The sequence below is a fragment of the Vulpes vulpes genome, chromosome 5 (assembly GCF_048418805.1).
Source record: "Vulpes vulpes isolate BD-2025 chromosome 5, VulVul3, whole genome shotgun sequence".
NCBI lineage: Eukaryota > Metazoa > Chordata > Mammalia > Carnivora > Canidae > Vulpes > Vulpes vulpes.
In genome coordinates this window covers 76,298,200-76,322,381 of record NC_132784.1, presented here as the reverse complement: position 1 = coordinate 76,322,381, position 24,182 = coordinate 76,298,200, and the positions used below count along the sequence as shown (strand labels likewise).

The window sequence follows — 24,182 nt, the reverse complement described above, 5'->3', positions numbered from 1 at the left end:
AATTAGATCCAAACCATTTGGGGAGACTTATAAGATAAACAAGTGAGAAGGTTGGATTTTATTCCAAGAATAATAGGGTTCCATATACAGTTTTTGGAGATAGCAATGATTTGATCAGAGAAGTGCTGGAGAAGGGCATTTCTTGATTACCTCAAATTCAAGTGCTCACACTTGGAATTAATTGAACCCTATAAAGTGGAGATTATGAGCTGAATTACAATGACTTGCTTCTTTAGCTCTTAACAACTTCAGAGGTCATTCAGTTAAGTTCCCCAAAGAAAGCTTATATGCTTTCTGTAACATCACAAATGATAAATGCTCTTCAGACACAGAACTGAAAGCACAATGAAAATCACTTTATTTACTTGAATTCTGAATGTGCCACTTTAGACCACACCTTCTGCATGGCGATTTTCATCTCCATGTTTCTTAAGGTATAGATGAGAGGATTCAGCATGGGAGCAATTACAGTGTAAAACACAGAGATTTCCTTATCCTTGTTCTCACTCCCTGCAGGTAGAACATAAGTATAGATACAAGGCACAAAAAATAAAATGACCACCATTACATGAGAGCTGCAGGTGGAGAGAGCTTTGCGTCTCCCTACAGAGGAGTGGGTCCTAAGATTATATAATATGAGAATATAAGAAGCCACCAGGACAAGAAAAATGACAACCACCACCATTCCTGAGTTTGCAATCACTAAGATACTAACAACACGAATATCTCTGCACACCAGTTTCAAAAGAGGCTTCACATCACATATGTAATGATCTATCTGATTAGGACCACAGAAAGGTAAATTGAGTACCATGAGCAATAGAGCAACAGAGTGCCAAAACCCCACACCCCAGGCCATGAAGATCAACAGGTTACACCTCCGCCGGTTCATGATAACCATGTAATGCAGGGGCTTGACAATGGCAACATAGCGGTCTAAAGCCATGGACACCAAGATGAATATCTCCACCCCTGCCAACAAGTGGGCAGTGAAGAGCTGGGTCATACAGTTGTTATAGGAAATGTTTTTTCTTGCTGCACCTAAGTCCCTGATTAGCCTGGGGACCACAGTGGAGGTGTAGCAGAGGTCCATGAGGGAAAGGTGACAGAGAAAATAGTACATCGGATGTTCAATTAGATGGCTGCAGGTGATCGTGAGTAAGATAATGAAGTTTCCCATTAAGACAGCCAGGTAGCAGAGCAGGAACAAGAAAAAGAACAGTAGTTCTAGTTGCTTATTTCCCCACAGACCCACGAAAACAAATTCTGTGACATTGTTCTGATTTTCCATGAGGTTGAGGTGATTCCAGAGACACAATAGAAACTTAGTTCACCTGAAATGATAAAGAATATATGACATTTTTAATAATCCTTTTTAAATTTTTGGAGTTTTTTTTTAAGATTTTATTTATTCATGAGAGAGAGAGAGAGAGAGAGAGAGAGAGGCAGAGACATAGGCTGAGAGAGAAGCAGGCTCCATGCAGGGAGCCCGATGCAGGACTGGATCCTGGGACTCCAGGACCACGCCCTGAGCCAAAGGCAGAAATTCAACCGCTGAGCCACCCAGGCATCCCTTTGGAGTATTTTTGCACCAAAAAAATATGCATGTTGCGGAGGAATTATTACACTCAGTCTTTGGAATTGTTTTGGCTTAAGGCTATTATCACATTTCAAATGATGTTTAATGACAGCATACTTTATGGGGAGAACTTTTATACACATTTTGCATGCACTTAACTCACTATAACCAAAGAGTTACTATTCTGATACTCATTTTTCATATGAGTAAACAAAAACGGGCGGGTTCAGATAATAATACCTATTCATTCAGATATTAAGCAGTAACCTAAGATATGAACCAGTATCTGATGCAAAGTTCTATTCTCTTTAGGGCTATGCTACATTAGCCACTGACCAAATGGACTTCTACCTGTTTTCTACCTCCTTAAAAGATACATTTTTTTCCATCTCTGCCATTAATGGAGAAAACATACTACTGAATAGCAGCAATTAACACTCAAAAGACTATAAGCAATTCTCTCTCCTATATGCTATTTCTAATATTATGAAGTCACAATCTCACGCCACATTCCATACACAGTGGAACTAAATATTTATTCTTGAAATAAAAGCAAAATCAAGATTCTTAATCATAGCAGATAAAAAACCTGAATTAGCTGATAATAAATTTGGTGACTCTTCTTCTTGGCAGTTTGGTCAAGATTCAGAGCATGGAGAGGCAGGAAATGGAATGGGAGGCATAACCTGGATATCTGAATACAGGAATACAGGTTATTATTATATAAAACTTTTCTATTTTCCCAAATCATTCTAAAGACACATTTTAGAGGTTGCTGTTTAAAATGTTAGAAACATTGTGGTAAGTTAGTTGTTTTTTGTTGGCATATTGAAGAACCCAAGGTGATTAGAGAGTGTTGTGTGTATTTTTTAAAAAGATTTTATTTATTTATTCATGAGACACACACACACACACACACACACACACACAGGCAGAGACATAGGCAGAGGGAGAAAGCAGGCTCCATGCAGTGAGACCAATGTGGGACTTGATCCTGGGACTCTAGGATCACGCCCTGGGGCAAAGGCAGGTGCTCAACTGCTGAGCCACCCAGGCATCCCATGTCCTGTGTATTTAACCACGCAGTTAGAGTAGTGAAGCTGCCTAGTTACAGTAGAGCTAGGAGCAGAGAGTGAATATGTTGAACCATCACCTTTTACCCATAACCAAAGGTCTGCCCTCAACAAAAACATGATTTGCCTAGAAAGCTCTCAATGTGAATGAATTATTTTAATGGCACAAGCGGGAGAACAGTATGGTGTAGTGGGCAGTGTCTGGTCTAATGATCATGAAGGTGAGCATCCAGGCTTCTATGTCTTGTCACCTTTTTCTTGTTAGCACTGAGCAATTCATTCCCTCTGATTCTTCTCCAGCTGGTAAGTGGAAGTAAAAATACTGGATCCATTTGCCTTGTGCCAAGAGCAAAATGGAGACCATTTAAGAATATACAATAGAGGGTCTTATGATTCTTACTTGTCATGGCCACAGAAGAGTACTCCCAAAAATATTTGGAGAGGAAAAACAGTTGTATAAAAAATAGATATCAGAATTTTCTTCATCAATTACTTGATTTTAACTGTGTATTTTATATTCTGCCAGAGGGATAGGTCGAAGATTTTATATAAGGATAAGGAAAAAAACAAACAAACAAAACATTGACGTAGGAATAAGTTTGTTCTAGGTTCAACATAGAGCTTAGCAAAGTACTTCTTTATATATAAATGGAGAATATCCAAGCCTAACCTTTGTTTATACAGAAGAATATGATCAGTTAGAGGACATATATAAATCCCAGGGTAGCTTTTCATTAAAATCATAGAACAAAAATAAAAAAATCAAAACCTTAGGAAATGCAACTCTTGGTTTACAGTGTGTCCTTAACAGTGGTGCAAACCTCATCATCTCTTAACATAAGATCCAGTACTGATCAACCTACAATGCTTAAAAATCAGTTGTGAAAATATAGATCAATATAGAAAAATATCCTTCAAAGCAGCTCCTATAAAGTCTCTCCTGAGAATCTTCTGGGAAAAAAGAAAAAAAAAATCCATAAAATACCCCTGTGACTTTTTCCTCTCTTTCCCTTTCCCTATTCTTTGTCTCTCCCCCTCTCTCCCAAAATATCATACTGTACTCACCTTTATTTTACTCACCCTTCTTCTTGTGATAATATAAGATAATAAAATGCCTACATGATGGGATGAAGTGAGGCAAATGAGGTAGGCATTGTGAGGTAGTGTTAACTACTCTTGATCTTACAATACATCAAATGAGGATCATCTGCTTCTGAACCATGCTTGACAGCAGGTAACTGAACCCATGGAACATGAACCATGAGTAAAGGAGTCTACTGTATTATTGTCCTTGTTTTGCAAATAAGGAAACTTGAGTCCAAGATTGCACAAGTACTAAGAGGGAGGTCTACCTCTAAACCATTGATTTCAGCCATATGATTGGTAAGTGCCTATTTTTTCATTATCCTTAGGTGTTATATTCAAAATACAAATAAAGGCTTAAAACCCTCATCAGTTGCACTCAAGAGTTTCCTGAATGTACTGTCTTGAAAATAACCACCAACAAAGTTATTACAGAAGAATTTAAAAATTTAAATTATGAAATAAAATTTTTATAAAATGAAGATTTATGGACATTACAATTATTTTCTCTGTATCTTATATATATTATATACAATATATATGTCGAGGTGATCTTTCAGGCATTTCTTTTTACTTTCTGTATCTGTACCATGCAGCAGCAAACAGATGTGATGCACCTCTGACTCTCCTGTGAATCTTCCATCCAAAGGAGCTTTCAGGAAAACATTGTTGGGAATACCACGAATTAAAGCATGAAGGGGTCCTGAGGGGGAAACTCCCACAGGCATCTCATAGAGCCAATGTGTTTGTGATTATAATTTGAAAAATAAAGCCTATATTAGTAGAGCGGTCATATAGATGGTCTTGAGGCTTACTTGGTATATTTCTTTTTTTTTAAAGATTTATTTATTTGAGGGAGAGAGCAAGGGGAAGGTCAGAAGGAGAGAGAGAGAGAAAAAAAGAAAGAGAATCCGGAAGCAGACTCCCCACTGACCATGGAGCACAAGGTGGGCTGGATCCCAGGACCTAGAGATCATGACCTAAGCTGAAATCAAGAGTTGGATGCTTAACCAACTGAGACACTCAGGCACCCCTTGATTTATCTCTTGAGGGTTATTACTTAAGTGATTCAATATTTTTGTAATGTTATAGTACTGATGTAATGTGGATATCTATTTTTCTCTCTCTCCTCTCCTAGAATAATTTCCTCAGAGACTGGAGATTATATATATATATATATATATATATATATATATATATATATTTAATTGTTCACATAATCTGAGTTAAATATACAAAGAGATTAGAGAGGATTATTAATATCTTACTCATCAACATAGAGTCATTGCCATTAGCATGAAGATTTTGAAATTATTCTCAATGGTTAGTTACATCCATTGGAAACTTTGAAATCCTATACATTGTTTTGTGTTACTAGGTATCATCTAAAGCAGGATATCAGTTAGAATTTGGAAAATGCCACTATGCACAATTATTTTCCTTATTTTAGTTTTGTTTTTATTTTACGTTGTTTGAGTAAATCCAATTGAGTGAATTGTAGTCCTTTGTTCATAGCAGCAATCCACATGGGTTCATACTAGATCCATGTAAGTCTAATTTTACTTTATATTTTTTTATTCATTGTTCATTTGTATTTCTGCTTGCCACTTTTGTGCACCTACTGTATTCATTTGTACTCAATTCCACTAGCCCAGGACATTGTATATTCCTTGTGATTTTCCTACAACTATCCACATCTTGAATATAACCTCTTCCAATACTATCTTCAAATTATGGCATTTGGTCTGTCTTCTTGTGGCATGACCCTTTCTCATAGATGCACTTAATAATCTAGCTCCAAATACATAAGTTTAGATAATTCATTGAAGAAAAATATGAATCTACCTTCACAGTGGAAGATTTCAACCTTCCTTTTAAAATTATTGATGCATAAGGAACGCAGTAAGTATAGAGGGTATAAAAGATCTGAACAATAGAACTTAAAAGTATCGGGATATATACATCATATATATTATATATAACATATATAATATATAATTATACATCTAACAAGGATATATAGATGGAATATAGATAAAATTAATTATTTTGTATGCACAGATGGGATATACTTATAATAATTTATTAGGTTATTTTAAAAGCTTCACCATATTTAAAGATGTGATGTTATACAAAACTCTGAGTACAATAAAAGGTATAAGTAGATATAGATCTTATATCTATAGGTAGAGATGAACATAAGTACACAGACAAGTACATGATTGGTAATTAAAACTATACTTTGCAAAATATCTAGTTTGTTAAGAAATAAATCACACTGGAAATTTAAAAATCTACCTATACTTGAAATATAAGGAACATACTGCCTGTCAAAGTTTATAGGATATAGGAATAGTGGTACTTTTGAAGAAAATTATAACTTTAATATTTTCATTAGAAAAAAAGAAAATCTGAAAAAGAATATATCATTAGAAGACAGGAGCCCATCAAAAAGTAATATGAAGAAAACATAGGCAAATCAAAGTGAAAATTAAAAAGAAAAATACAAAAGAAATAATAAATCTTGTTATTGTATCTTTGAAGAAAATCTTTCAAAATAGTCGGTTTTAATAATAGGGATCAATATAAAAGAAAAAGGGTATTTAGTGAAGGATAACATAACTATTGGTAATAATGGAGAGGAGAAATATAAAACATTATCAACAACCAAATGCCAATGATTCTAAAGGATAACAGAAAAACATGTTTCTACAAAAAATTATAACAAAACTAACTGGAGAAGAATTACAGAAGATAACTAGTCTATAACTAGTAAAACTAGAGTTAAACAAAAATAATTCTGCGAAAGAAATACCAGTCTCAAATGGGTTTATAAGATTTTACCTTAGTTTTTCAAAATAGATTATTCCACTCTCTTACAGTTTCTAATAAATGAGTAAAAATGAAACTATCATTAGTTCATTTTGAGGGCTATGGTTAAAAGGAAATACAATTAATCTTTCATCCTATTCCTTCTGAGGGTGACTAAAAATTTTAATAAAAAATTAAATTACTTTAACTTTATAAAAAAGTCAATGTTCCATCACCAAGTTTTATCCTAGATATTCTTTAATATATTATTATTAGAAAATTGAAAAATATATCATCAAGCTGGAAATTAAAAGTGAAAAACCAAGTAAATATTTCAATAGATGCAGAAACAGCATGTGATAAACTTACAAGATCATCATAAATATGTTTACCAATATTAAAAATCAAAAATATATTAATATAAAGGAACTTGCCTAATACTAAAAATAGTATTGCTTAAAAATCCTGCATAAAATGTTATTTTAGAGGGATGAAGTTAGATACATTCTCTTTAACACCAAGAATGAGACAAATGCTCATTTCTATCACCATTCTATTCAACACTGTAATGTAGCACAGTGAGACCAAAATCCGATCTGTACATGGTCACCTGGTGGCTCAGTGGTTGAGTGTCTGCCTTTGACTCAAGTCATGATCTTGGGGTCCTGGGATTGAGTCCTGCAGCAGGCAGAAAGCCTGGTTCTCCCTCTGCCTGTGTCTCTGACTCTCTCTCTCCATGAGTTTTGCTGAATTGATTGAGTCTTCCTTTCACAAATGAGTTCTCAGTAGCATGAGATACTGTTTGATAGCATTTTACCCACAGTCGACCTTCTCTGAACACTGGAGTCAATCCTCTCAAACCCTGCTCTTGCTCTATCTACAATTTTATTTACTCTTCTAAATCTTTTTGTTGTCATGTCAACAATCTTCACAGCATCATCACCAGGAGTAGATTCCATCCCAAGAACCACTTTCTTTGTTCCCCCACAAAAAGCAACTCCTCACATGTTAAAATTTGATTATGAGATTGCAGCAATTCAGTCACATCTTCATCCTCCACTTTGGATTCTGGTTCTCTTGCTATTTCCACCACATCTGCAATTACTTCCTCCACTGAAGTCTGGAACCCCTCAAAGTCATTCATGAGAGTTAAAATCAACTACTTTCCAACTCTTATTAATGTCAGTATTTTGATCTTTTCCCATGAATTACAAATGTTCTTAATGGCATCTAGAATGGTGGATCTTTTTCAGAAGGTTTCAGTTTACTTTTCCCAGATCCATGAAGGAATCACCATCTATAGCAGTTATAGCCTTACAAAATGTATTTCTTAAGTAATAAGATTTTAAAATCAAAACTACTCCTTGCCCATATAATATAACAGATGTTACATTAGCATGAAAATGTGAATCTCTTTGAATATCTCCATCAGAGCTTTTGGGTGACCAGGTGCATTGTTAATGAACAGTCATATTTGGAAAGGCATCTTTTTTTTTTTTCTGAGCATCAGACCCAAGAGTGGGTTTCAAACATTCAGTAAACCATGTTGTACACAGATGTGCAACATGTCATGCAGCCTTTGTCGTTCTACTTATGGAACATAAACAGAACAGATTTAGCATAATACTTAAGGGTCCCAGCATTTTCAGAATGGTAAATGAACATTTTCTTTATCCTTTCTCCATTGATGGACAGTAAGGTTATTTTCATACCTTAGATTTTATAAATAATTTTGCAATGGAAGAATGAAAAACTTTCTGTGAAAAACCACAAAATACTTTTGAGGGAAATTAAAGAAGACCTAATTAAATAGAAACACAGTTCATATTCATGGCTTAGAAGACTATAATAAAATAAGATGGCAATATTCGTCAAGTGATCTACAGATTTCATGCAACTTCTACAAAGATATCAATAGCCCTTTTTGTCAAATGGAAAGTTAATCTTAAAATTTAAAAGCATTGTATGGGCTCCAGAAATAAAATAATACAAGTTCTAGACAAAGTCTTTCAGAAAATGGAGACAATACTAGACAATTAATATATGAGGTTGGTATTGCCTAGATGCCAAATTCATATTACAAGAAAAAAATGACAAACATCCATTATGAACTCATTGTCAAAGATCTTAAACAAAATACCAGTAAACCAAATCCATCGATGTTGCTTTAAAAATAATAATTAGCCATGATGGTGTAGAATTTATGCTAGGAATAACAGGTTGATCTAACATTTAAAAATCCATGTAATTCGCTAAGTTAACAGAATGAAGAATTAAAAGGTCATTTCAAGTTGATATAAACATCATTGGATAAATTTCTATTGATTTTTATGATTAAAAAAAGACTTTAACAGGGGCACCTGGGTGGCTCAGTCATTTAAATGTCTGTCTTTGGCTTAGGTCATGATCCCAGGGTCCTGAGATTGAGCCCTGCATTGGGCTCCCTGCTCAGCAGGGAAGCCTGCTTCTCCCTCCACCCCTCACCTCACTCTCATGCTCTCTCTCTTACTCTGTCTCTCAAATAAATAAATAAAACCTAAAAAAGAAGATCTTAACAAATGAAGAAAAGAATTGTTCAGCTTGATAAGAAGCACATCTATAAAACCTACAAGTAATATATTATTTAATAGTAAATTCCTTTTTTTTTAAGGATTGGAACAAGTCAACTGTGTCCACCCATCATTTCTTTTCTGCATTGTCCCTTACATTCTAGTCATTGCAATAAGAGGGAAAAAGAATAAAGACCTGCAGATTGGAAAGGAAGAAGCAATTTGCAAAAGTAGATTTATGTTAAGATGACATGATTATGTAGGCAGAAAGTGTTAAGTGCCTACAAAAATTCTAATGGACCTAATTAATTGATTTAGTAATGTCACAAGATACAGTGTAAAGACAAAATACCATCCATACTTCTATAATTGCAACAGTTAGAAATTAAGATAAGAAACAATACTATGTAGAATATTATTTTAAAACATAAAATTTTGAGGTGTTCCTGTGTGGCTCCATTGATTGAGTGTCCAACTCTTGGCTCAGGTCATGATCTTGTGGTTGTAAGATCTAGCCCTCTGTCAGGCTCCATGCTCAGCAAAGAGTTGGCTGGATATTCTCTGCCTCTCCCTCTTCCTCTATCCTCCCCCAACTTGTGCTTTCTCACTAAAATACTAAAATAAATAAGTAAAATATTTTTTTTAAAAAAATTGAGGAATATATATTTTTTATTTTTTTAGAGAAAGAGAGTAAGTGTGGGAGATGGCAGAGGGAACAGGAGAGAATCTCAAGATCAAGACCCTGAGATCATGACCCAAATCAAAATGAAGAGTCAGATGCTCAACTCAACAACTGAGTCACTCAGGCACTCCAGGAATAAATTGTAAATTCATTCCTGTATATTCAAGAAATGTACATAAAAACTAGAAAGCACTGCAGAGAGAAATTAAGTACAAAAATGAAGAAATATACCTTGACGTCATTTCATGTTTTCAATACAATTCAAATAACAATCTCAAGAATATTTTAAAAGAAATTAACAATTCTATTCTGAAATGTATATAGAAGTATACAAATTTATTGAAATCTAGAAGATAAAATCATTTAAAAAAAAAAACCCACAACATAGTTTTAATGGTTACTCTACTTAAATTCAAGAATTGCTGTAAAGCTCCCATTATCGTGCTGTGTGGTATTGTTATAAGGATAAACACTGAGACCTCAAAACAAACAAACAAAAATGCCCAGAATAGGCCTGAGTATATGAATTTTTACAAAGATCAGGTAATTCAATGAGAAAAGTATAGACTTTTCCACAAATTATACTGGATCAATTGGGATATCCATAGTAGAAAAAGAACAAAAGTAATCTAAAACCACAACCTCACTTCACACCACACACAAAAATCAACTCAAAATGAGTCAGAGGCCAAAAATGTCAAAGCTAAATCCACATAAATTCCAGAAGAAATCTTTTTGAACTTGGTGGTTGACCAATATTGAATATTTGTTAGATATAAAACAGTATTCATGAACCATAAGAAAAGATTAAAAATTGGAATTCATCAAAGTTTTAAAATTCAGTGCCTATCTGGTAACACCATTTATAAAAGAAGAGGCAATCCATGAGTAGGTGAAAATTTTGTATATATGCGTATCATATATGTGATAAAGACCTGAATTATATGTAAAGAACATTTATAATTTAGTAATCAGGAAACGAGAAATTATTTTTAAGTTATGCAAAGGACTTGTACAAAAGTACACAAGAGAAGGTATACAAATGGCCAATAATAAGATGAAATAAAATTTCAACATCATGCATCATCAAAGAAAGCAAATTAAAACCACAACAATGCATCATCACGTGGCCCTCAGAATGACTCAAAGGAAATAACTAACAGTACCAAGTGACAAAGATGTGGAACAAATGGGAGTCTTCTTGTGTTTTGATCTCTCTCCACAATTTTAATGTTCCCTAGTACGCTGTACTAACCAAACCATGAATCCCAAAGAAAACTGAGAGCCTTTTAGAATTTCTGTTTACTTCCTGCCTCCTGGTGAATATGGGAAAAAAAAAAAAACAGCTTTTGGAGGGAAGAACTATAAAATGACTACCATTGATTTCATGCCCTCACTGCTCTAACTCTCAAGCAATCAGTAGCAGGTTCCAGAAAAGTTTTATTATTGCTAAGAAGGCAGAAGTTCTCTCTGTGACATGAGTCAACAGGTTAACTACATCAGAGGTCCCACACTGGAATTATGCCATTTTTCTATTTACCTGACTTTTAGCTTTCTTAGAAACTCAGGTTCACATAGAAAAAGGTGATTCTTACATGCTTGGGTTCAAAGTACATGGAATGCAATTCCCTATTCAAAATTTTATGTTTGTCTAACATGTCTCTTTAGCATGGTTTCTAAGACAAAGTCTTTCCATCAGAGGAGATAATTAATTCCTGGGAGAGAAAGTAGCAGCTATAAGACAAGGTCCTTGAACCTTTATGGAAACCTCTTTAAATATCCATTCAGTGTAATGTGAAAATGATTTTTGTTGACCACATTTCCAGAGCAAGATTCATTATGGTTAGAATAAGCCATTTGAAGGTGTTTCCTCCACATTTCCTGCTTTTTGCCTATGGAACCAGAGCCATCTGTAGATGATTTCTCCATAGTGTTTCAAAATAATCCATTTAAAATTCAAATCCCAAGTGTTCTGTAAATGCTTTTGAGGCTTTAGGTTAGAAGGGAAGCTTTTGATTTATAGATATACTTTCTTAAAAACTGTTGATTTTGATATCAAATTATTTGAAGAATTTCTTAGTGCATCATATCTTTTCTATTGAAAGTTACTATCTAAATAGAGGCCATTTTGAAGATGGGATTATTTCTGGAGGTGGGTATGCATCAAGATCTTCTAAGTCTGTAAGGTAAGTTTTCAATATTGCTGATTATCTTAAAGATTGTTATTTCCCATATATATTAATCATTGTTTCAGTCCCTTCAAACATAGTAATGCAGTATTCCATCCTCACTTCATTTCTTCAAAAGATACTTCGTAAATATCATATACATAAGGTGACAATGAAATATTTGAGACTCATTGAATTGAAACCAATTGTAGGACTGTACTCTTCATCACTAGACAGCATGCTTTTGCAATGAGATGTGTTTTAATAATACAGACTCATAATCAGAGTGAAAACAAAATGTAAATATATTTCTCACATAAAAAGACACAAGTTAGAATAATAAATGACACTGATATCATCAGCGGTTTAGTCTAAGCATGAAAAGATAACTCTTTCTGATAAGAAAGACTATGACTAATTGAGTCTGTATGCCTTCTTTATTCACTAATTTTTAAAAAAATATTTTATTTATTTATTCATGAAAGACACAGCAACAGTCAGAACATAGGAGGAGAATAAAGCTCCTTTCAGGGAGTCTGATGCTGGACTCTATCCCAAGACCCCAGGATCACTCCCTGAGCTGAAGGCAGACACTCAGACCCTGAGCCAACCAGACATCCCTGCCTTCTTTAAAAGTTAAATTAGTAAAAATAAAATAAAATAAAAAATAATAAAAGTAAAATTAGAGATGATTCTTCCTGAACATTTTGCACAGTTATATTATTGAATAATTAACACTCAAAATGTCAATCATTCCTTTTGAGCATACACAGTTAAAAAGGTAATGAAAGTCCTCTGTGTGTACAACATGGTGGTGATATATTCAAATATATTGCCTTAATCAATTTGCATCAAAAGCTTTGAAGTGGATATTATTAATCTTGCTTTACAGATGAGAAAACAAGGATGAAATGTGCTAGAAATGCACTCCAGATAAAAGAAGATGCAGATGGAAAAATGAGAATTCTAAACTGGTCTTTTTGATTTTCAAATAAATTAACCACAGTGGATATCCTTTTTAACATTTCACAGATGGTTTGCTTTGGAGATGGATTGTAATAGGGAGAACTGGGTCTGAGAGAGAGAAGTAAAGGTAAAAAGATCTTTCAATGAGTACAATACCACATTTTATTTGATAATTGACACTTCAAACATGTCGGTATGTGTATGTGTGAGCTAATGTTATTGTGTTATACACATTTGTATAGTGTAATAAGTATATTCTATAGTATTAATAAGGCAGTTATAACTCTTATGGTCATATAAAGATTACTAATTCAATGTAAATTATAGCAATAAGGAATTTGGAAGAAAATTTTTAAGTATAATTTGAACGAATCTTGGCTCTGCCCTTAGTTAGCATCTTGATCTTGGCAGGGTAACAATAGTGGGAATTATCTTACAGGTTTGTGGTGGGGATTAAATCAGCAAGTGTCTACAGAAACACTCAAGGCCACTAAATATTCAATATTAGTAAATACTGTTGCTGTTATTATTACCATCAACATAAGTCTCTAAGACTGTTTCCACATCTCAAAATGGATGATATAAGACCAACTACACAGGATGTTATAAGTATTAAATGGGATCCTTTACAGAGCACTTGCTACTATATACATGAACATAGCAATCAATTGTGTTGGTATGTTGCAATTATATATTTAGCAACTATAATGTTATTGTATTTAAACAATAAGCATTATAAATTATTTTTATAGTAGCTTTTGTAAACTTTTTTACATACCCACCTCCAATGCTCTATTATTTCTATGTCGACTATTATAAATAATCTCCTAATTTGGGTTTCTATCTCTGGCTTCCATCCCCTTACTGAACTTCACCCAAGACACATGAAGATCTTTATTAAAATTATAGCTCTATTCCCCTTCTTCAAATTTATCTTCACTTTTCTACCTATCTTCTCAATGTCTCACCATGGTGCCCCATTTCCTAACAACAAAGGGAAAATATGTTAACCTTGCATGCTTAGCCTTTACATCATAACCTACCTCCCTTTACCTACTCCCCTGTCACTTGTGTACACTACACTACTTCATGTTAGGCTTACTCACCTCAGATGATGAAGTATACACTGATGATCTCCAGCCTGTGTATTTATAAATTTCCTTATGTCTATACTCAACAGAAATTTCACCCAGGAGATAATTTAAGTAATCTTCAAGGACACAGAACTTGTTTTCTATCTCAAAAAACCTTACGGAGAATAAACAACTCAGTAGAATCTAGGCTGTTATTATTTACTAGATGAAGAAGCTTAATAAATTCAAGGTTGCAATAACGAAAGATATTTCTTTTACAGGTCATGTAATTAAGTATAACATGAAATAATGGAGAATAGAAACAATGTGACAGAGTTTGTTCTACTGGGGCTCACAGAGAATCCAAAGATGCAGAAAATTGTATTTGTTGTGTTTTTGATCATCTACATCATCTCTGTGGTAGGAAATGTGCTCACCGTGGCAGCTATCACCGCCAGCCCATTATTGGGGTCCCCCATGTACTTTTTCCTGGCCTATCTGTCCTTCATTGATGCCTGCTATTCTTCTGTCAATAACCCTAAACTGATTGTAGATTCCCTCCGTGAAAAGAAGACCACCACATTCAATGCATGTGTAACCCAAATCTTTGGGGAACATTTTTTTGGAGGTGCTGATGTCATCCTACTTACTGTGATGGCCTATGACCGCTATGTGGCCATCTGCAAACCACTGCAATACATGACCATCATGAATCGGCAGGTGTGTGGCCTGCTCATGGCAGTGGTGTGGGTGGGAGGCTTTCTTCATGCAGCCATACAGATCTTCTTTATCATCCCTCTACCTTTCTGTGGTCCTAATGTCATAGATCACTTTATGTGTGATCTCAATCCTTTGCTCAATCTCGCCTGCACTGATACCCACACTCTTGGGTTCTTTGTTGCTGCCAACAGTGGTTTCATCTGTGCCTTAAACTTCCTCCTCCTCATGGTCTCCTATGTGGTCATTCTGCGCTCCCTAAGGAACCACAGCTTGGAGGCGAGGCTCAAAGCCCTCTCCACATGTGTCTCCCACATCACAGTGGTCGTCTTATTCTTTGTGCCCTGCATATTTGTATACATGAGACCCGCAGCTACTTTACCTATTGATAAAGCAGTTGCAGTTTTCTACACTATGATAACACCCATGTTAAATCCCTTAATCTATGCCTTGAGAAATGATCAGATGAAAAATGCCATTAGGAAATTGTGCAGTAGAAAAGTTATTTCAGATGAGAAATAAATATGCCTGAAGTTCAACATTGATTCAATAGGTCAAAAGGACATTGTCCATTGTCAATGGATGATCTCAACAAGGAATACTTACCAAGTAAAGAAATAACTAAATTGCTATGAATAATAATTCTGCACTGAGTGGAGCAGAAAAGTGTGCAAGAAAGAGTAAACCCAACTACAGACTATGCTATAAACCTTATACATATATTAACCATCTATAAATTCTAATGTTTTTATTAATTATTTTATACATATATTAATCATCTATAAATTCTAATGTTTTTATTAATTATTCTACTCATTTTTATACACTGGGCTTGATAAATACAAGTTGCCTAATAAATAATGGTGAAAAATAAATATGGGGTCATAGAAACAAAGAGTTGTTTGACCTCTGAGGGATAATTAAGATTACCCCAAGTTTCCAAATTTCCCTTTAGATGTCAAGTCATTTCATATTGTTCATGTCACCCATCTTATGATGCTAATCTATCAGATCGAATGAGGGTTCAAATAACTCAACATCTAATTATTTGAGAAGAATTCCTATTTATTAAATAGAGTCACACTCTACAGAGTACTTAACTACTTATTAAAAATTTTTTGATAAGACAGCATGTCTGATGCACAATAAATATTGAATGAGCAAATAATGGTATAAAGGAAGATGAATAAAGGCAAGAAATTGTAGGGCAAAGAAATAGTACTGGAGACAAGGGACTTTTTTCCTACTCTTATCTGATTCAAGAAGAAGACTCTTGAGTATTCTAGCTAGATCTCCTCGAGAAACAACAATTTGTTTTAACTTCTGCTTAAACTGTGTAATGAGAAAGAAATTGAAATGGAGATTCCCAGTGAAGGAGCAAAGAGCTTACCTTGATATTCACCATGCTCTCAACAAGATTTCCTCATCTTATGAATGTGAGCTGTTCATGTCATTGTACTCTGTTAATTAGTTTACTTGCAACTATTCATTATGAAAAGCTGTGTTTAAAAATATGTGGCTCCACCTACACGCAAAACAACTTCAGAATAAATATATTCCATTTATTTATATTTGGTAATGTATCCCTCTCTCATTCATCAAGGAAGTTTCTTAAGTCCAAAGAACATATCAAAGACATTGATGGTTGCTGGGCCTTCAGTGATGAATTGAGAGGAACCTGGGTCTTGCCTTCACAGAGCTTAGAACCCACGGAGAAATACCCAGAGAGGAGCAGAAAGTGACAACATCCTGTTAATAAATGGTAAGGTAGTGGCAGCAAGGGTGCTGGGAAAGCATGTTTGGGGAACATACAGCAAAGATCAGGAGTCAGGAAGATTTCCTAGATGAAACGGACATCAAAAATGGATGAAGGGGAATCATCAGAATGAAAAGGGCTATGTTGGGCTGAGACAATTCCTAGAAGATGGATAACAAATGCCAGGGGTGAAAAAGTGTATGCGGAAAACCTAATTAATTCAATATGGTTATGCCTATTCACTCAATAATTAATTATTGAGCCACTCCTGTGTGTTGGGTTCTAAGCTGGACACTGAGCTTGTAAAAGTCTGTGTAGTAAAATACGAAAATGGAAAATTAGTGACAGGAAAGATCAAGAAGAGTCTCGTAATTAGGTTTAAGCTGAATGTTAAGGACGCCGGAGAGAACATTGAAAAGTTCTTCCCCATCATTTCATGGCCTATATTTTATTTCTTTTTGCACTGAAATGTACCCCACTGTCTGATGTTGCACTTTATCTATCCTAACCTATTGATGGACATCTTGGCTGCTTCCAACTGTTTTGACAATTATCAATAAAGCTGCTGTTAAACACCCATGTGCAGGTTTAATGTGGGTATAAGTTTTCATCTCTTTAGGGTCAATGCCAAGGAGTGAGATTGCGGGATTGTACAGTAAGGACATGTTTAGTTTTGTAAGAAACTGAAAAACCATCTTCTCAAATGGCCATCCATTTTGCTTTCCCACCAGCAATAAATAAGGGTTCCTGTTGCTTCACATCTTCACCAGCATTTGTTGGTGACAGTGTCCCATATTTTATCCATCCTAACAGGTGTATCATGGTAAAACATCATTTGAGTCATTTGCTTATCCAAAATGTGCATATTGATTAATAAAAAAGTTTCATGGACTTGAAGCAAATTGGTCAAAACCTCACAATTGAAATGTGATGGGTTCAGATTCTCTGCTGTGTTTGACCTAATATACACATATTTCGTCACATCATCATATTAAGGTCAACTTATGTTGAATTCTACATACAGTACTGTTCTTACATAAAGTTAGATTTATTCCAAGGGCAATGGGTCATTACATACAGTTTCTGAAGCATGAGCAATGGAATCAGAATTGTCTATTAAATTCTGTTTCTTTATTTCTTCAGGTCCAAAGACTCACATTTTACAGATAGACTTTTTATAGTTCAGTTTAAAATCTGGCATTTATAGTGAATGCTAGATTCCTGGGTGGAAGGAGTAACATAGCAGACACATGCTCACACATGATAAGGTAGCAATTATGGAAAACAGAATCATCTCTGATAAGTCTGGAGAGCTACTAAGGGAAGAAGAACTAGAGGGAATGATATAAAAAATAGGGCATAACACAGCTGAGGTGAATGACAAGAACCACCTTGACCTGATAATTGTCATTTCTGGGTAGAGGATGAAACTCAGGATCCATGTTTTATGAGAGCTTTGGTCAGAGAGCTAGGGAATCTCAAGGACACATCCGTTTTCCCTCATTTGTGAAATAGTGAATCCACATAATATAACCAGGAGAAAACTGGACTTCTAAAAATAATACAGTGTTCAATTTTATTCTTTTCTTCATGTAACATAGTGTTTTAGAGGTTTATCACACTGCATTATCAGTAGTTCATTCCTTTTAGTAAGAATAGTATTCCACTGTACGGCTCTCCCACATTTTGTATACTTATTCACTAGCTGATGGACATTTCAGGTGTGTCCAGGTAACGGCCATAGTGAATGAAGCTGCTGTGACTACTCATGTACAAGCTTTAGTGAGGACTTATATTACCATTTATCTCAGATTGATACCTGAGCATGGAATTGCTGAGTTATATGTTAAATGTATGTTATCATTTTAAAAAATTGCCAAACTGTTTCCAGAAGTGGTGGTGCTATGTTATATGTCCACCAACAATGTATGAGAGTTCCCGTGTCCCCATAACTTCACCAAAAGTTGGCATTGTCAGTCTTTTTAAATTTAGCATAGACTTGTTTGAAATATTCTCTTAACTCATACGTTCTATAGAGTCTGTGGAAATAGTATTCTATTCATTTTGGATACAATCTTTATCAGTTTGCTTATTGGTTGCATGTCTTACTGAATTGGCTAGTTCTTTCAGTAAAATATTGAATAATGTTAATTTGAATTGGTGATACAAAGGGTCACTTCCTGATTCCAAAGGAATAACTTTTAGCTTATCACAATTCAATATGCTGTTGGTTCTAAAATATTAATTGGTAATAATTTGGGCATTGTTACAACTAGGGTTTTTGTTCAAATTTTAATTTAAATTTCAGTTAGCAGACAGTAAAATATTAGAGTTAGGTACAGAATTGTTTTTCTTTTTTTAAAATTTAATTTGTTTGTTTCAAATTTGTTTTTAAATTCCAGGTAGTTAATATGCAGTATGTTAGTTTCTGGTGTAAAATTTAGTGATCCAATACATATAACACCTAGTGGTTCAGCTAGGATAAGGTGTAGTTATAATTTGATAACAAATCAACTCTTGATGTAATAATGTATTTTTTGCCTTAACACAAGCTAGGAATTTACCTCTAAGAATTGGTATACATTTTTGATAAATACTATTTGTATTAATTTTAAAATTATTCTCTAATTTCCATTATGATTTATTTTAAAGCTTTTAAAGTACCGTATACTCAAGTTTAAAAACTATGTTTTTATTATTGTTTTGTACTTTAATGCATTGTCGTTAGATAAGTGGCTCTACAGATAATTTGACACTTGTTAAGAATAAATTTGTGGCACAAAATAGGATAAATTACTTTAAATAACTCATACTCACTCACCAGCTGATGAGTGTAGTGTTTTATATCTATCTATCTATATATATATACTTTGCTGCTTATTATTTTGGATCAAATCCTCTATGTCCTTCTATATGCATACACATTCAGATTTGTAAATGTTTCAGGGTTGCAAATTCTATCAACAATGATTTTGGGAATTGATAATGGCTCTTGCCTTTGAAATAGCTATATATATTTCAAATACTATTTCATTGTGACTGCTCTATCTTTTTCATGTTTTTAGTTTCAATTTTGCTTTGCCCTAGGTGTAAAGCGCATTTTTTGTAAAAAGCATGTATTTACGGATGAAAAATAGTCACCAAAAGACATGTTTCAAAATGTTCAAAGCAGCTCTACTCTTAATATCCTTAAATAGGAAATGGTCTGAATGTCTAGATAAAACATGAAGAATGAATCTCATGAACATAACAATGAGAAAATAGACACTGAGGAGTATAATCTGCATTAGTATTTTTCTACAAAATCAAACACTAGGTAAATTTCATCAACTTTATAGATGAAGCTAGTGATTACTTTCTGAAGGTGGTGATTTTAAAGAAGTATGAAGAGGACTTCTGGTGTATTGGTAATTTGTGACTTTTAATCTGATTGCTAATTACATGATATTGCTCATTTTATGGATCTACCCATTCGACACATGAAGATGATCTTTCTTTTAGTAATGAAGTTGGTCATTTTAAGCACATGCCCTTTCAATCTTTAGACTGACAAATGTTTTGTGATGGTCTTTCAAAAGATAAAATCAAACCTTGCAATACTCTTCTTTCTTTATTAGTAGCTGCTTAGAAGGTAGTTTGTCCAATTTTTCACTGCTATAAAAACTCTACTTCATGTTTTCTCCCTCATCATTTTTCTCCTGCTATTCATTGCTTCTTTGCACAGTGCCTCCAGAATGATTGCACTTCTTGCATCACATGTGCCTAATCTGAAACCCTTTCAGGGGCACCTTGGTGGCTCAGTTGGTTGAGCATCTGCCCTCAGCTCAGATCATGATCTCAGGGTCCTAGGATCAAGTCCAGTGTCTGGCATCCTGCTCAGGGGGGAGCCGGCTTCTCTCCCTTTCCCTCTGTTTCTTCCTCCCCTATTCTGGCTCCTGTGTGCTCTCATGCTCTCTCATATAAATATAAAGTTTTTAATAACAAATGAAACTCTTCCAGGATTGTGACTACCTTCTTCTCACAAAATTCCACTATCCAGTTCCTTCTCTGTCATAATGGCTTTGTTTCTTAAGAGATCATATCGTTTAAACTATGAAACACGAGCAAAAGACCTGATATTACAGTTGAAAGATTCTAAGGTATTACCTGTTTATACTAGAAAATCTTTTTCAGAAGATGCTTCATTTAGTTACAAGATGATTTCATCCAGGTATTGTGCTGCAATGCATTTGTTTTTAATTAATACATTTTATTTTTTTTAGAGCAGTTTTACTTCATCATAATATACAGTGGAAACTACAGAGAAACCCACCTGTCCTTCTCACTGGGACAGCCTCTCCCCCAGAGTGCTACATGTGTTACAGTCAAATGAACCTACACTGACACCTCATTATTACCCAAAATTCAGTTTACATCAGGGTTCACTGTTGCTGTTGTACATTCTGTGAGTTCTGACATGTATAATGACAATTTCCAAAATGCAGTGACATACAGAAGTTTCACTACCCTAAAAATCCTCTACGTTCCACCTATTCATCCCTCTCCTGTCTTTAATCCTTGGCATCCACTGACGGTTCTTTTTGCTCTTTCCATAGTTTTGCCTTTTCCAGAATGTCGTACACAGATTGCTCCCAACTTATAATGGTTTGACTTGTACTTTTCCCTTTACAATTGGGCAAAAGTGATGCATAAGTGTAGTAGAAATTGTATTCTGAATTTTGGATTTAGATCTTTTTCTGGGCTAGTGATATGTAGTATAATACTCTTTTGTGATGGAGGGCAGGGATAGTGAGCTTCTCGTGGGTCAATGATCAAACTTAAAACAATTCTGTACCCATATAACCATTTTCTTTTTCATGTTATAGTACAGTATTCAATAAGTTACATGAGATTTTTCAATTGTTTATCATAAAATAGGCGTTGCATTTGATGACTTTCCCCAACTGTAGGCTAATTAATGTAAGTGTTCTGAGCACAGTTAAGTTAGGCTAGGCTAAGCTATAAGGTTTGATATGTTGAAAGTGTTACATGAATTTTTGATGTAAGATATTTTCTACTTATGATGGATTATTGGGACATAACTCCCTTGTAACTGAAGGAAGAATTCTAGTTGAAATCATACAAATTTCTCCCTTCACATTGGCGTCTTTAACCCTGAAATATTCATTTATGTTTCCTGCATATAGTTTCTTACCTTTATAGTTCAGTTCTTTTTAGTGCTGAATAATGCCCCATTCTCCAGATGTACAATAGTTGATTTATTTCTTCACGTCCAGGAAGACATCTTGGTTGCATCCAAGGTTTGTTGATTAGGAAGAAAGCTCCCATAAACACCCATGTGCAGGATGCCTGTGGGGCCCTGGTTGAGCTTCTGCCTTTGGCTCAGGACGTGATCCCAGGATTCCAGGATCAAGTCCCACATCGGGCTCCCTGAAGTGAGGTTCCTTCTCCCTTTGCCTGTGTTTCTCCCTCTCTCAGTGTCTCTCATGAATAAATAAGCAAAATCTTTAAAAATAAATCCATGTGCAACCAAAATGCATTAGTTTTTTCATTTACTTTGTGATGAAATAAAATCTTGTTTCTCTTTGCTAATTCTTTCATCTCTCTGTCTCTTCTCTATATATGAATGTTCTATCACAAATTTAGATTAATTCATTTAGTTTTAGATCATAACCTTTTTTATTAGATTACAACTTCTGAACTAACAAAGAATATCTATTATTTTGTAGTCTGGCCTCTGAGTCAAGTATTTTAATAAAATTATCATCAAAATATTTTCTTTTATAATTCACTAATTAATATACCATTGGTTTATGTCCATTGACTCAATCGTTTTTTCATGAAGGTTACACTACCTCTACCATCTTAATACTCCAAAGACTAAGTTTCCAATTAATTTTGGAATGCAAGACTTAGTATTTCTTCTGAAATTACTTTAAACCTGTAGTCCTATTGCCGCCTTCATTCTGCTTGCACGACTGATGATAGACAAAACCTGTGAGATAGTCCCTGCCTTTTTCATTTACATCTTCCTCTTTTGTTTCTCAGAGTTGTTTAACCAATAAACTTCTTCAAATTAATTACATGCTTCCTTTGAAAATACTGATGGACACCAAACTTTCCTCACGGCTTTTTTCATCTCTGAATTTCTCAGAGTATAGATTAAGGGATTGAACATAGGAGCAATGATGGTGTAAAACAGAGCAAATATTTTGTCCTCAGGAAAAGTGGTAGGTGGCCTAAGGTAGATAAAGATTGCAGGCCCAAAAAATAAGATGACCACAGTGATATGAGACCAACAGGTAGAGAGGGCTTTGCGTCTTCCTTCAGTTGAGAGATTTCTTAAAGTGAACAGTATAATGCCATAAGAAAAAGATAAGACAATAAAGGTAACTAATGAGACCATACCCGAAAAGGCAATCACAAGGACACCAGTGATGTAAGTATCAGTACAGGCCACTTTAAGCAAAGGAAAAATATCACAAAAGTAGTGATCAATTTCATTAGGACCACAGAAGGGCAAACCAATTGCAGTAGAAAATAAAGGAAAGGCATGAATGGCCCCACCAGCCCAAGCAGCTAAGACTAGGAGATTGCATCTTGTCCTGTTCATGATAATCACATAGTGGAGAGGTTTGCAGATGGCAGCATAGCGATCAAAGGCCATGGCGGTGAGAATGAAGATCTCAATGCCTCCAAAGAAGTGCATTGTAAAGACCTGTAACATGCAATTGTCATAGGAGATGGTTTTCCTTTCCACTAGCAAGTCACCAATTAACTTGGGTGTAACTGTAGAGGTGTAGCAAATGTCTATTAAGGATAAGTGTATAAGGAAGTAGTACATTGGTTGGTGAAAAAGAGAGCTGCATCGAATGGAGATAAGGATCAGAAGATTTCCTGCCAACAGAGCAACATAACAGAGTAAGAAAATGACAAAACAAAATATTTGTATGCTCTGGTCATATGAAAGTCCTAGAAGTATGAATTCGGAGATGTTTCTCTGGCTTGTCATATATTTGCTTTGGTGTATGCTTCCACAGAGACTTAGGTTTCTGAAAGAAAGAACACATAACCAAAGGTGAAAATTAACTCTATAAACACAATAATGTAAAATTTATTAAAATGAAGATTGACATGTTAACATTAATTTTTCTTGATTTACTGAATTAAGCTGATTCTCTTTATTTTGTCTTTTATAAATCTAGCATGACATAATTTCATAATGGCAATCATGAGAATAATTACATATTTTATTCAGTTACTAGTACTTTTTAAAAAATTTAAATATTATTTTGATAATACATTTTATTACTATTAATGACATATTTATATAAAAGAACTGCTAATTATATCAGTTAGTCTTAAACAAGAAGAGATTTTGTCCATATTTACCAGTTCTTATACCTTACAAATAAAATAAATGATCCTCCTTTAAAATTACCTGAAGAAACACTCAGTATTCTGGGAATGAATCCTGAAGAAATGCACATTTGTTTATAGATCCAGTTTGAACTACTTACCTTTGATTTCTGTAGAGCATACTATATTTTCCTACATAGTCAAATATTGTCAATGGATCATGTTAAACCAACGGAATTTCTCTTACATTAGAAAGCAAAGTATTTGAAACAATACAGCAAAAGAAAGAATATCAGTTAATGACTGAAATTTTGAGAAATATTCAGGAAGCCCATTCATTTGTCACATTTATACTTTATGAGTTAA

The 24,182-nt window shown here is 34.4% G+C and overlaps 3 protein-coding genes across 4 annotated transcripts; 1 reads left to right on the top strand and 2 right to left on the bottom strand.

Moving 5' to 3' along the window:
- Nucleotides 1-361: 361 nt before the first annotated feature.
- LOC112912022 (olfactory receptor 4P4-like) lies at nucleotides 362-1,291 on the bottom strand. The gene has a single exon (XM_025988751.2). The coding sequence runs from the start codon at nucleotides 1,289-1,291 to the stop codon at nucleotides 362-364; it is 930 nt and encodes a 309-aa protein (XP_025844536.2).
- Nucleotides 1,292-14,293: 13,002 nt separating this feature from the next.
- Nucleotides 14,294-16,610, top strand: LOC140598921 (olfactory receptor 4C46-like). Of its 2 annotated transcripts, XM_072757360.1 has the most exons (2): nucleotides 14,294-15,189; nucleotides 16,586-16,610. In XM_072757360.1, the coding sequence occupies exons 1-2, from the start codon at nucleotides 14,294-14,296 to the stop codon at nucleotides 16,608-16,610; spliced, it is 921 nt and encodes a 306-aa protein (XP_072613461.1). The 2 variants fall into 2 exon arrangements, with proteins under 2 accessions (XP_072613461.1, XP_072613460.1); XM_072757359.1 differs by lacking the exon at nucleotides 16,586-16,610 and having other exon boundaries at nucleotides 14,294-15,223.
- A 5,923-nt stretch (nucleotides 16,611-22,533) lies between these two features.
- LOC140598920 (olfactory receptor 4P4-like) lies at nucleotides 22,534-23,469 on the bottom strand. Its single transcript, XM_072757358.1, has one exon. The coding sequence runs from the start codon at nucleotides 23,467-23,469 to the stop codon at nucleotides 22,534-22,536; it is 936 nt and encodes a 311-aa protein (XP_072613459.1).
- Between the last annotated feature and the right edge of the window lie 713 nt (nucleotides 23,470-24,182).